The sequence below is a fragment of the Colobus angolensis genome, unplaced genomic scaffold, assembly GCF_000951035.1.
Source record: "Colobus angolensis palliatus isolate OR3802 unplaced genomic scaffold, Cang.pa_1.0 Scaffold120, whole genome shotgun sequence".
Lineage (NCBI taxonomy): Eukaryota > Metazoa > Chordata > Mammalia > Primates > Cercopithecidae > Colobus > Colobus angolensis.
Window position 1 is genome coordinate 924,282 of NW_012113142.1, and position 12,628 is coordinate 936,909.

Here is a 12,628-nt window from a genome sequence, read left to right on the forward strand (position 1 = left end):
ACATGCCTGTAAATCCAGCTACTCGGGAGGTGGAGGCAGGGAGAATTGCTTAAACCCAGGAGACGGAGATTTCAGTGAGCCGAGATCACACCATTACACTCCAGCCTAAGCAACAACAGCAAAATTCCATCTCAAAAAATAAAAATACAAATACAAAAATTAGCTATGATTGGGTGCGCCTGTAATTCCAGCTACTTGAGAGGCTGAGGCAGGAGAGCCGCTTGAACCGGGAGGGCAGAGGCTACAGTGAGTTGAGTTTGTGCTACTGCACTTCAGCCGGGCAACAGAGCAAGCCTCTGTCTCAAAAAACAAAAAAACAAAAAACTGGTTGGGAGATGCCCCAAGGCAAGACCTGCCTCCTTGGTCCTGGTCTGCAAACACTGATGGCCCCACTTCACATCTTCCAAAGCCCCGATCGCACTTAGCTAGTTGTGTTTTCCTTTCAGCTTTTAAAAAAGAATACCTCCTTAGAAAAATTAATAACAGACCAGGCACAGTGGCTCATGCCTATAATTTCAGCACTCTGGGAAACCAATGCAGGAGGATCGCTTCAGGCCGTGAATTCAAGACCAGCCTTGGCAACATAGCAGGATCAACCTTGTCTCTACAAAAAAGAAAAAATTACCTAGGTGTAGTAGTGCATGCCTATAGTCCTAGCTACTGTGGAGGCCAAGGCAGGAGGATTGTTGGAGTTCGGGAGTTTAAGACCAGCCTGGGCAACACTGTAAGACCCCTGTCTCTAAAAAACAAATTTTTCTTTTAAATTAGCTGGGCTTCGTGGTTCTCAACTGTAAGTCCCAGCTACTCGAGAGACTGGGGCAGGAGGATCACTTGAGCTCAGGACAAGAGTTGGAGGCTGCAATGAACTGTGATCACACCACTGCAATCCAGCCTGGGCGACAGAACTAAAAATATCACATCAAAAATAAAGAGTTGTCAGAAAAATGAATAACAAACATACAGACTTTTTTTTTTTTTTTTTTTGAGACAGGGTCTCATTTTGTCACCTAGGCTGGAATGTAGCAGCGCCATCTTGGCTCACGATCCTCCTGCCTCAGCCTCCCAAGTAGCTGGGACTACAGGCATGCACCACCACACCTGGCTAATTTTTGTATTTTTAGTAGAGACAGAATTTCACCATGTTGGCCAAGCTAGTCTTGAACTCCCGACCTTAGGTGATCCACCCGCCTTGGCCTCCCAAAGTGCCGGGATTACAGGCGTGAGCCACTGTGCCCGGCTGACTTTAAAAATAATAATCAGGACGTTTCCTCGCCAACTGCATCCCTGGTTCCTCCCATTGTCTCCTCCTGTGGTTTCTGGTCTCTTCTATGAATGGAGACGGTAGCCCCTCCGGGCCCGGCTGTCACCACAATCCCTGGTATGGAATAGTCCTGCCCTGCAACGGCAGAGTGTGGTATCGTCATTGTCATTTGAAAGCTTGGGGAAAAGAGAGTTGCTCTCATCATGGAAGGTAAGTGCAGTCCTTGTTATCACATTCAATATTTTGGTCCGTTTAGCAGTTGCTTAGTAACCAAAGCACAACTGACCAGGAGATGGAAAACTTAAAATTCACTTCCAGGGATTGCCTCAAACTGCCAAGTGTGCACCTTCCCGCGTCAATGTGACTGATTTTTTATAAGTGACATGAAATCTTCTGGAGATGAGGCATGGTTTTCCGGATATTGGGTGTCCTGGTGAAAATCCAAAGCCATGTGCTATCTGAGAAGAAATCCAGAGAGTGTGCACTTTCCAGGAGGTGCCCAAGCCCCACCCAGTCCCCATAAACCTGGCAGGAACTGGACTCGACCTGCACGGACCCCAGCCCTGCCAAGCCGGCCTCTGTGTAAAGCAGGGCCCCTGGAACCTTGCTCTTCTCTATACCTGGGCCTTTGGCCGCTGGCAACACCAGGCTGCAAGTGAGGAGTGGATGAAAGCAGCCAGGGCCGAGCCGGCACCCCCAGGCAGCCAGGGCCTCCAGCTTTTCAGCTCCACACTCCCAGGATCAGGGAGCTGCACCCAGGGAGACGGTGTCCTCCCGTTGCTGCTGCTCCCAGAAGAGTCAAGGCTAAGTAAGCTCCCTGGCCAGAGGGTTTTCCTGGTTGACAAGCAGCAGAGGGGAGGCATCGGTGAGGCATCTCGGAGACTGGGGCCATCCCCTTCCCTTCCTTCCTGTCTTCAGCAGAAAGGTATTGAATGCCTGCCGTGTGTTTTTCTCCTTCAATTCACTGAAGAGACACACAGCAGGGCTGGCTTATCTGTCCTCCCACCATGTACATTGCCAGAAAGAGCGGCTGGTATCCCTGGGAGGACTCAAGCACACAGGCAAAAACAGCTGGGCCGCAGAGGAGAGCAGTGCTTCTGAAACACACACCCAGACCCCAACAGTGGGTGTGATATGAGGCAGGACAGCTGGGCCACAAAGACAAAGTCAGCATGACAAAGGCACTCAGGGAAACAGAGGAAGATATTGGCAGTGTGAAGCAAAACCAACAGGTAATTTTCAAATGGAAAATTACCATTTTCCATTTTCAAGTGGAAGTAACAGTGTAAAAAATCGAATAACTTAGGAGCAAAGAAGAAAGGGTACATTGCCAGCCGGGTCTGGTGGCTCATGCCTGGAATCTTAGCACTTTGGGAGACCAAGGCCGGAGGGTTGCTTGGGCTCAAAAGTTCGAGACTAGCCTGGCAACATAGCAAGACTTCATCTCTATAAACAACATTTTTTTAAGAAAATAAATAAAAGAATCAACACAAACGTGGAAAATAAAGATGAAGATATTTCCCAGAAAGTAACTAAAAACATATAGCTGTAGATGTTAGAAAGAAAAGAAGATTAGAGATCAATTCAGGAGCTCCAACATCCACCTAATAGGAATTCCAGAAAGAGGAAGTAGAAAATAGGCCAGGTGCAGTGGTTCACACCTATAATCCCAGCACTTTGGGAGGCTGAGGTGGGAGGATCGCTTGAGCCCAGGAGTTCAAGACCAGCCTGGACAACATGACAAAACCCCATCTATACCAAAAAAAAATAGAAAAATTAGCTAGGCAAGGTGACATGCACCTGTAGTCCTAGCTATATTAGGGAGGCTAAAGTGGGAGGATCGCTTGAGCCCAGGAGGTTGAGGCTGCCATGAGCCATGATGACACCACTGTACTCCAGCCTGGGTGATAGAGCAAGACCCTGTCTCCAAAAAAAAAAAAAAAGACAAATTGCTGAAGACCAGTTAGATCAAGTTAACCTTGATCTAGAAGGCAGCAGGAAAGGATAAAGAAATAGCAAAATATAAAAGAAAAGTTGAACGACATGGAGGAGAGAAGTAGCTATGCCAACAATATCCAAGTAATAGCAGTTTCAAACAGAATAGAAGTATTCAAATGAAAATAAATTTAGCCAGAATTAAAGAAAGAGAGGGCTTATATAGGGCCACACTGGAGCCATTAGGAAAAGTCCTCACCTAGACCCACGTTCAGTGTCTCTTCACTCACCAGCCCGACCAGTCCCCATCCACCTCCCAAGTTCTTCAGCCAACTCTGCTCATGCATTCAGAGGAGGATTTAGGCAATTGTCAACCTCTGCACATCTTGTGGGTACGCAGCAGCTATGTATTTTTGTTGTCATCTTTTAAATCTACAACATTGGTGAGATACCCAGGACCCATGTCTGCATCTCTATGTGCCCATTCCAGCACCAGGAAACTTTTAGGGGTCGGAAACGCTCGTGGAGCAAGTGAATGAATGAGTGACGGTAGCCAGGGCAGTTTTGACCTGTGTATGTGAACGTCGGAAATACACGATAGGTAACTAAAGTACAAAACTATGTTTACAACTTGTGATTTGGGATAGGCTCATGCCTATAGTCGCAGCACTTTGGAAGACCGAAGCGGGTGGATGGCTTGAGCCCAGGAGTTTAAGACCAGCCTGGGCAACGTGGTGAAACCATGGCCCTACCAAAAAAAAAAAAAAAAAAAAATTTAGGTGGGTGTGCTGGCGTATGCCACTAGTCCCAGCTACTCTGGAGGCTGAAGCAGGAGGACTGCTTGAGCCCAGGAGGCAGAGGTTGCAGTGAGCCAAGATCATGCCACTGCACTGTAGCCTGGGTGACAGAGTGAGACCCTGTCCCAAAAAAAAACAAAAAAAACAAAAAAAAAAAACCTTGCCATTAGCCTTAAGAAAAGTTTGCAAGCCTTTATTTTGTGTCTGAAGGAGTTTACACTCTGAATTCTTCATCAACAGGGTGTCAAGGTAGCAGCTTTCTGCATTGACTGGTGATTATCCTTTTCTGATATAAGACCCTTAACACTTTTAATTTTTTTAATTACCATTTGTAGTGTTAGACTATCTTTGCACAGCAATTTTTCTGTCAGATCTTGTAGGTTTCACTTCGAGATGATACAGTGGGATGTTTCGTCATTTAAGCAGCCCCGTCCCTTCCCCACTGCCTGCACCCAGCACTGTATTGCAGAGGCCCAGTTTGGGTACTTATCTTACAGAGACACTGCCTTCTTCATGAAATTGTCCTAAAAATAGCTTCATTTAACTAGGCCATTTGACAGGCTTTTTCAGACTTTTTCTCAGACCAGTCTGAAAGCCGGATATTATTTCAAACAGATACAATGAACATTGAACTCGATCACAAGGCATCTGTTACCCTATTCAGGCTGCTGGGAGTTGATAAGACTGCCTCAAATCACTGTGTGCAGTTAAAGGCTGCAAAAGCCTCAGGCCACAAAAATTCCCCAGCCCAGGGGCCCAGAGACAGTTTTTCCACCTCTCAGCATCGAGGGTGTACCTTAGCCCGTTTTCTGTTGCTGCAACAGAACACCTGAAGCCAGGTGATTTATAAAGAAAAGAGGTTTATTTGGCTCACGGTTCTGCAGGCTGGGAAGTTCAAGGACATGGCCCTGGCTCCTGGTGAGGGCTTCCGTGCTGCGTCATAACGTGACAGATAGGGTCAAAGGGGAGGTGGATGCATGCCAAGAGGGACAACCCAGGGAGGTTCCTGGGGTTATGATATCCCACTCTGAAGGGAACTCATCCAATTCCTAAAGTCTGGTCAGAGCAAGAACTCATTCACTGCCAGGAGAATGGCACCAAGCCATTCATGAGGGGATCCACCCCCATGACCCAAACACCTCCCTCTAGACCCCACCTCCCAGTGCCCCCACGCTGGGGATCAAATTTCAGTAGCAGTTTTGGTGGAGACAAACCACAGTAGGGTGGGTAGGTACTCTCACTTGCACCTGCCTCCTTGGGACCATGGAGCAGGTTTTGGAAGGACAGAGCTCTCATTGTCAGGCCTGTCTGGTGCCCTGGGCTGTCCCCAGGAGTAGACTTGCCCGTCTCTGGCAGGATGGACCACATCCAGGACTCTGGCATCCAACATGACACACAGTCCAGTGAATACTGGACAAATTCTAGGGATATAGGGCAAAAGGGACCTATGGCCCAGCATTCAGAGAGAGCTCACAGTGTGAGCACCCAGTGAAAACTCAAACCTGCAAACTAGGACTCAAGACAGTGCTACTCCCTGAGACGGAGCCGCTGGGAGGGTCTGGGAAGGACAGAGAGGGTGGAAGTAGGAGATGAGGTTCCCTGGGAGGAGAAGGCATTCAAGCAGGCAGCACAAGTGGAGGCCTAGTGCCGAGGAAGGCCTGGCTCTTCGGGGTCCTGCACATGGTGGGAGTTGTTGGAGAACAGGGCCCTGAGAATGAGTGGCGGGTAAGGCCAAGAGGAGGAAGGAGCCTTAGTGTAGAAGGGCCGTGCGTGTGGCTGAGGGAGGGATTGCATCCTGAAGGCAGCAGAGTGCAGGTGCGTGTGGACTCAGAGCCACAGAATGGGGGCCCTCAACCCCAGCCAGGTCCCTGTGGCTGTAACATTGGCTCCACGGCCCTTGGGCATGCTAAAAAAACCTTCCTTGGGTCACAGAGAGTTCTAGCCTGTGGCTCCTAACAAGAGACCATCCTCAGGACCTGCTTGCAGACGTTGGGGTGGTGGTCTGCCCGGGTTTCCTGCTCTAACCTCCCATAGGCTTTTGGAGTTGGCTGTGCCCTTCTCAAAAGGACTCTCCAGGCCGGGTGCGGTGGCTTATGCCTGTAATCCCAGCACTTTGGGAGGCCAAGGTGGTTGGACCACCTGACGTCAGGAGTTTGAGACCAGCCTGACCAACATGGCAAAACCTCATCTCTACTAAAAATACAAAAATTAGCCGGGTATGGTGGTGCGCACCTGTAGTCTCAGCTACTCGGGAGGCTGAGGCAGGAGAATTGCTTGAACCCAGGAGGTGGAGGTTGCAGGGAGCCGAGATCACGCCACTGCACTCCAGCGTGAGTGACAGAGCTCTGTCTCAAAACAAACAAACATAAAAACACTCTCCACATTCCTCTCTCATGATGCTCTGTGTTGGATTCGCGTATTTGCCTTCAGATTACTAAAGGAAAAACTTGAAAAACAGAAAAAGGGAAAAGCAGAACCTGGACAACTGATTTTATTAGCAGGCTGGGCCATAGCAATGAACCCACGCAGTCTGCACCGCAGCCTGTACAGTCCCCCAACCTGTGTCTCCATCCTCACCTGCCCCCCTTACCTCCAGTTGACCACCTTGTCCTGGTTTCCTCATTCCTGGTGAGGCTTTCACTGCCAAGTACCTTTTCCTAAAGTAGCCTTTCCCCGGCTCCTCCTCTCACCCCCAGCCTGGCAAACTTCTGCTCATCCTTCAAAACCCCACTTACCTGTCACCACCTCTGCAGCCTTCCTTGATTCCCTCCCACAAAGAGAATTTATTTCTTCCTCTGTTTTTTTCAGAGCACTCTTCTCAGAGCTCTTTTTGAACCCTTGGCAGGACAAGGTGTATTTGTGAGATTGGGACCCCATCAAAGGCAGGCAGCCCATGTGCACCAGACACGTGATTATCAAAAGAGCGCATAGCATCAGCAAGCCCATCTCTTCCCCCAGTGCGAGCCCACCTCCTCCTGCTGGACAGCATTGACTCATAGTTCCACATAGCCCTTCCTGAGCCCTGAGCTAGGAAGCTGTCCCTTCAGTCACCCACTGAGCCAGGCTCCTTGTGACTAACCTGCTCTCTCCCTCTCACCCTCCTAGGGCCGACGAGATTGAAATGATCATGACGGACCTTGAAAGGGCAAACCAGGTAGGACCCTGGACGCTTTTAGTCCTAAAACCCACACTAGCGGGCCCATTTCTGGCATCTCGGAAGATGTGTCACCCGAAGTTAGAAGGCCGGTTATCCTTCCATTTTTTACTGACAGCTTTCGACGTCGATGCTGCTTCTGATGTCGTGAGAAGTAGGAAAAGACATAAAAAGTCCCAGGAACCATTTCCTTGGCAAAGTCTTTGATGTGGTTCCAGCATCTCAGACATCCCATGGTGAACATCCCCTCCAAAGTGGTAACTGTCTCCTTTTCCTTACTCCGTCTCTAAACACCCATCTGTGTAGCTGTGGCATCCGTGACAGCATAGACATCTTACCACAGTGTTATCCTAGGAGAGTTCCTTACCGCCACGTTCTCATGGGTTGCAGCCACTTGCTCCAACGAGGGCTGTCAGCTGACGACCCCCTTTTGGCTGACATTTGGTTCTCAGAGAGGCCTTATGGCGAGTACCCAGAACAGTGTCTGGCACATAATTAGGTACATGGTGTTGGGTGGTTCTAAACACTCTGCTGCCTGGAAAATTCAGCCATCCCAAAACCCCTTCCTCTCACAAGGACCCCACAGAACAGGAAAACATTTTGCTTTAGCCAGTGCTGCTGTTGCTCTGAAAAGAAAGTGGTCCCCTGGCCGGGCTCACGCCTGCAATCCCAGCAGTTTGGGAGGCCGAGGTGGGTGGATCATTTGAGGTCAGGAGTTTGAGGCCAGCCTGGCCAACATGGTGAAGCCCCGTCTCTGATAAAAATACAAAAATTAGCTGGGTGCGGTGACATGCACCTGTCATCCCAGCTGTTCAGGAGGCTGAGGCAGGAGAATCAGTGAGCCGATCACACCACCGCACTCTAGCCTGGGTGACAGAGCGAGAATCTGTCTCAAAAAAAAAAAAGAAGCAGTTACTGGAAGGAGTTACCTTCATCACAGATCGCTATTCCTATTTCTCAAGTGTCCACCGACTCCCCCTCTCCGCTCAAGGCCAGTCCTGGGCATGCCTTGCCTTTAGATGGCACTTTTGGACAATCTAATGTACCCAACAGGAGAGCCTGGTTTGTTAAACGGGAGAGCCTTATCCTGTGAATACAGTGCACTGTCTCGAACAGACTCTCCGTGGTCTCAGAGACAGTCCCCAGGTACCTAAGAAGTTTGGCAAAGCAAACGCACTTCTCAAGGTGCCAAAGCCACTTGGTGGACCCCAGTCTTAGGAGACATCAGACAGGACCGTAGGGACAGGTGCTGACTCCAGAACGACATGGGTTCAGTTCCTAACTTGGTATTTCCTGTGTGGCCTTGACGGGTCTCTTAATCTCTTAAATTTCTTGGTCATTAAAAAATCAAAAGAAAAATGAACCTTGAGGCCATTATGCCAGGGGAAATACGCCAGTCACAAAAAAAGACAAAGACGAAATGATTCCACCTCTATGAAGTCTCAGGAGGAGCCAACTTCAGAGAGACAGAAAGTGCCACGGTGACTGCCAGGGACGAGGGGAGGAGGGAAATACGAAGTTGTTGTTAAATGGGTACAAAGTTTTGGTTTTGCAAGATGAAAAAATTCTGGAGATTAATTGCACAACCACGTAAACATCCTTGATGCTACTGAAAAGTACGCTAATGGTGGAGATGGTAAATTTTATGCTTTGTGTATTTTACCATGATTTAAAATATATTAAAAATTTTTGAAAGAAAGGAAGGGAATTTAGCTAATGCTTCCTTTGCAAGGTTGTTTTGAGGATTAGAGGTAAAATACCAGAGTAAAAAGTAGATGGTGGCCAGGCGCAGTGGCTCACACCTGTAATCCCAACACTTGGGAAGACCGAGGCAGGCAGATCACTTGAGGTCAGGAGTTTGAGACCAGCCTGGGCAATTTAACAAGACCCCATTTCCATAAAAAATACAAAAGTTAACTGGGTGTGGCAGTGTGCCTGTAGTCCCAGCCACTCAGGAGGCTGAAGCAGGAGGATCACTTGAATCCAGGAGGTAGAGGTTGCAGTGAGCTGTGATTGCACCACTGCACCCCAGCCTAGGTGACGGAGTGAGACCCTATCTCAAAAAAAAGAAAAGAAAAAGATGCCTCAATAAATGTTAGTTCTATAGCTGCTGAAGAAGCACAGGTTTTGGGGGAATTGTAAAGTCGTGCCTTCAGGAAAGGGTGGTAAGTGGTAGAGGCGAGTTCTCACCAACAACTCAGCCAGAATTAATAGCCTGATATGGCTGCATTAATAGCAATACAGTTTCTAGAATGGAGAAGGTGGTGATTCTGCTCATTGGCAGTGATGAGTCCATGCCTGGGAAATTCCAGTTTTTAAATTTATTTATTTTTCTTCTTTGAAATGGAATTTTACTCTTGTCATCCAGGCTGGAGTACAATGGTACAATCTCAGCTCACTGCATCTTCCGCCTCCTGGGTTCAAGCAATTCTCCTGCCTCAGCCTCCTGAGTAGCTGGGATTATAGGTGCCCACCACCATGCCCGGCTAATTTTTGTATTTTTAGTAGAGACAGGATTTCACCGTGTTGGTCAGACTGGTCTCGAACTCCTGACCTCAGGTGATCTGCCCGCCCGCCTTGGCCTCCCAAAGTGCTGTGGTTTCAGGCGTGAGCCACCGCACCCGGCTGGAAATTCCATTTTAGACTGGAAGCCACACTGTAAAGAAAACAGCTCCTTGGAGTGTGTTCAGAGACAACTCCATGGCCAGGACAGGGAGGGGCTCTAACGCAAAAGGAACTATGGGGTTCAGAGACTTTCCTAATCTTGGGGTAGCGGGGAAAGACAGCAGCATCACTGGACAACAGGAGCAAGAGGGGTAATTTCAGGAATCTGGGACATGAAAAGATGAGAAGAGGGAAGGGCTGTGGGGGTATTTGTAGGTTCTGTCCTTGTAGCTCTCAAGGGCCGACCAGAAAGAAAGAAAGGCCAGGGGACGGAGCCACGCCTTTTCTGAGAGACCCCTGTAGACCCCAACCAAGCATAGAGGCTGGCGGGAGGAAACTTTTTTATTTTTGTTTTTGAGACAGTCTTGCTGCGTTGCCCAGGCTGGAATACAGTGGCACCATCTCAGCTCACTGCAACCTCCCCCTCCTGGGTTCAAGCAATTCTCCTGCCTGAGCCTCCCCAGTAGCTGGGACTACAGGCATATGCCACCACACAGGGCTAATTTTCTTATTTTTAGTAGAGGTGGTGTTTTGCCGTGTTGTCCAGGCTGGTCTCGAATTCCTGGGTTCAAGCGATCTGCCCACCTCAGCCTCCCAAACTGCTGAGATTGCAGGCATATGCCACCACATCCAGCTAATTATTGTTCTTAGTAGAGACAGGGTTTTGCAATGTTTGCCCAGGCTGCTCTTGAGCTCCTGGGCTCAAACGATCCACCCACCTCCGCCTCCCAAAGTTCTGGGATTACAGGTGTGAGCCACCATGCCCAGTCAGGAAGCTTATTCCCAATGGTGGTCCTCCTCAGTCTGGCTCTCCAGAGGTGCCACGCTGAAAGATGCTTGCTCTGGAGAGAGTGAACTGCCTGTCACCAGAGCTATGCAAGCAGATTCGCCAGCCCTCCCAGATAGCATGAGATGGGGAATCAGCCACAGAGTGGACCGAAGGAAGGATTGAACAGGAAGGCTCAAAAGGTGCCTTTTGACCCTGAAGTCTGGGAGTTCGTGACATGAGAAGCATTCAGAGAGGAAAGATGCAAGCCCTGGAATATTGGGAGAATATTTTCAGCAGGAAAAGAAGTGGAAAGTTAAAGGAAAGCCACAGAAGGGGACATTGGCCTGGGCCATCAACTAGGAGAAAAGCTGCCCAGAGCTGGGCATGGTGGTGGCGGCACCTATAGTACCAGCACTTGGAGAGACTGAGGCAGGAGCTCGCTTGAGCCCACGAGTTTGAGACCAGCCTGGGCAAATTAGTGAGACCCCCATCTCTACAAAAAGTTAAAAAAAAAAACTAGCCAGGTGTGGTGGTGCACACCTGTGGTCCCAGCTAACCCAGGAGGCTGAGGTGGGAGGATCTCTTGGGCCCAGGAGTTCAAAAGCAACACCAGAGATGCGGGTCGGAGAGTGGGCTGGTAGGAGGGGACCTGGCCGGGCCTGCAGGAGGGTCCCAGTGTGAAGGATTAATCCTGGGAGCACTGAAGAATCGTAGGCAGGATTGAGACATCAGGTTTGAGTTCTAGAAGGATCTCTCTGGCTGTACCTTGGAGAACAGATGGGAGTGGAAAGACCAGAAGCCAGGGGAGCAGTGGGAAGCTAGTGTGGCAGTAAGGGGAGAGATGGCATGGGCCTGACCCGAGGCCGTCGCTGCGGAGGTGAGCTGGAGGTGGGCTGGGCAGTAAGAGGAGAGCACAGACACGGTCCCACACTGGTGCAGGCGGCAGGCATCTGGACCAACGCCTTTCCCATCAGGAAACCCCCAGGAGGAGCAATTTACTAGCTCACTGGCATACAACATTCGTTTTCCCTAGGCATGTAGTTAGAATGTTCTACTGAGACCTGAAGCGCTCTTTTATTGCTAAAGCACTGTGCTTCTGTTACAGAGAAGTGGTAGAGTAGTTGGCACCTGTCAATTACGTCCGAGCCTCATTCACACCTGTTTGTTGAACATCAGGGCACTGGCATAAATACTTACTGTCCCAATTGGTGACAGTAAAGGTTCAGAACTCTTGAGACTTCATGGTAAATAAGAAGCCACAGCTTTGCACTTCAGACTGTGTGTGAAACCCCGTCCCGGGGTAAATAAGAAGCCACAGCTTTGCACTTCAAACTGTGTGTGAAACCCCGTCCCGGGGCTTTCAGCAATTCACGGCTTTTTTGCAGTGAAAAACAGCGGCCCACCCACTGCCCCTCGAGGGCCTCCTTTCTGAGCAGTGGTGACCTGAGTTGCTGGTGGGCCTTGGTCTCAAACTCCCAGGCTCAAGCGATCCTCTCCCCTTGGCCTACCAAAGTACTGGGATTACAGGCATGAGCCACTGTGCCCGGCTTTGGAACCAGCATTTCTTTAGTACCTATGAGGCCTGCTCAGAGTTGGTGCTCAAAAAGATGTACTGAACGAATATGGGCTTTAACGCCCAGGCTGGAGTGCAGTGGCACGTTCTCCTAGCCCACAGTGGGGCTGGAAGGGAGTCATTGAAGTGAGCTGCCCTCCTCCCATTCACCTGCCTGGTGGTGTTTATGTCACAAGACTGCCCTAGTGGAGGACCCTCCAGGTTGAGGTTAGGGGTTGGAAACCACAGCTGAACCTCACCATGGAGAGTGGGTCTCCATGGAGGCCTTGGCCACTGGTGCAGCATCAGCATGGGACACGTGGTGGTCAGCATCCGGTCTCCAGCCATGGTAGACGTTCCTGGCCTCCTTCCTGCAAAGTCACTGACATGGGGTTACCTCTGGGAGTCGAGACGTTCACTGTAATTGCTGAGGGTGGGGAAGCAGGGCTCAGCCCATCCTCGGCTCTGGGGCTGCTTTGTTCCTCAGGGGACTTGC

General features: G+C 49.8%; 1 protein-coding gene across 1 annotated transcript in view; it reads left to right on the forward strand.

Annotated features, from left to right (window-relative positions):
- The window catches only part of CUX1 (cut-like homeobox 1), a 376,408-nt gene that overhangs the window by 247,471 nt on the left and 116,309 nt on the right, over positions 1 to 12,628 (forward strand). Inside the window, exon 9 of the mRNA XM_011929952.1 lies at positions 7,099 to 7,147. Coding sequence (XP_011785342.1) covers positions 7,099 to 7,147 — 49 coding nt within the window. The remainder of the gene's footprint in view (positions 1 to 7,098; positions 7,148 to 12,628) is intronic.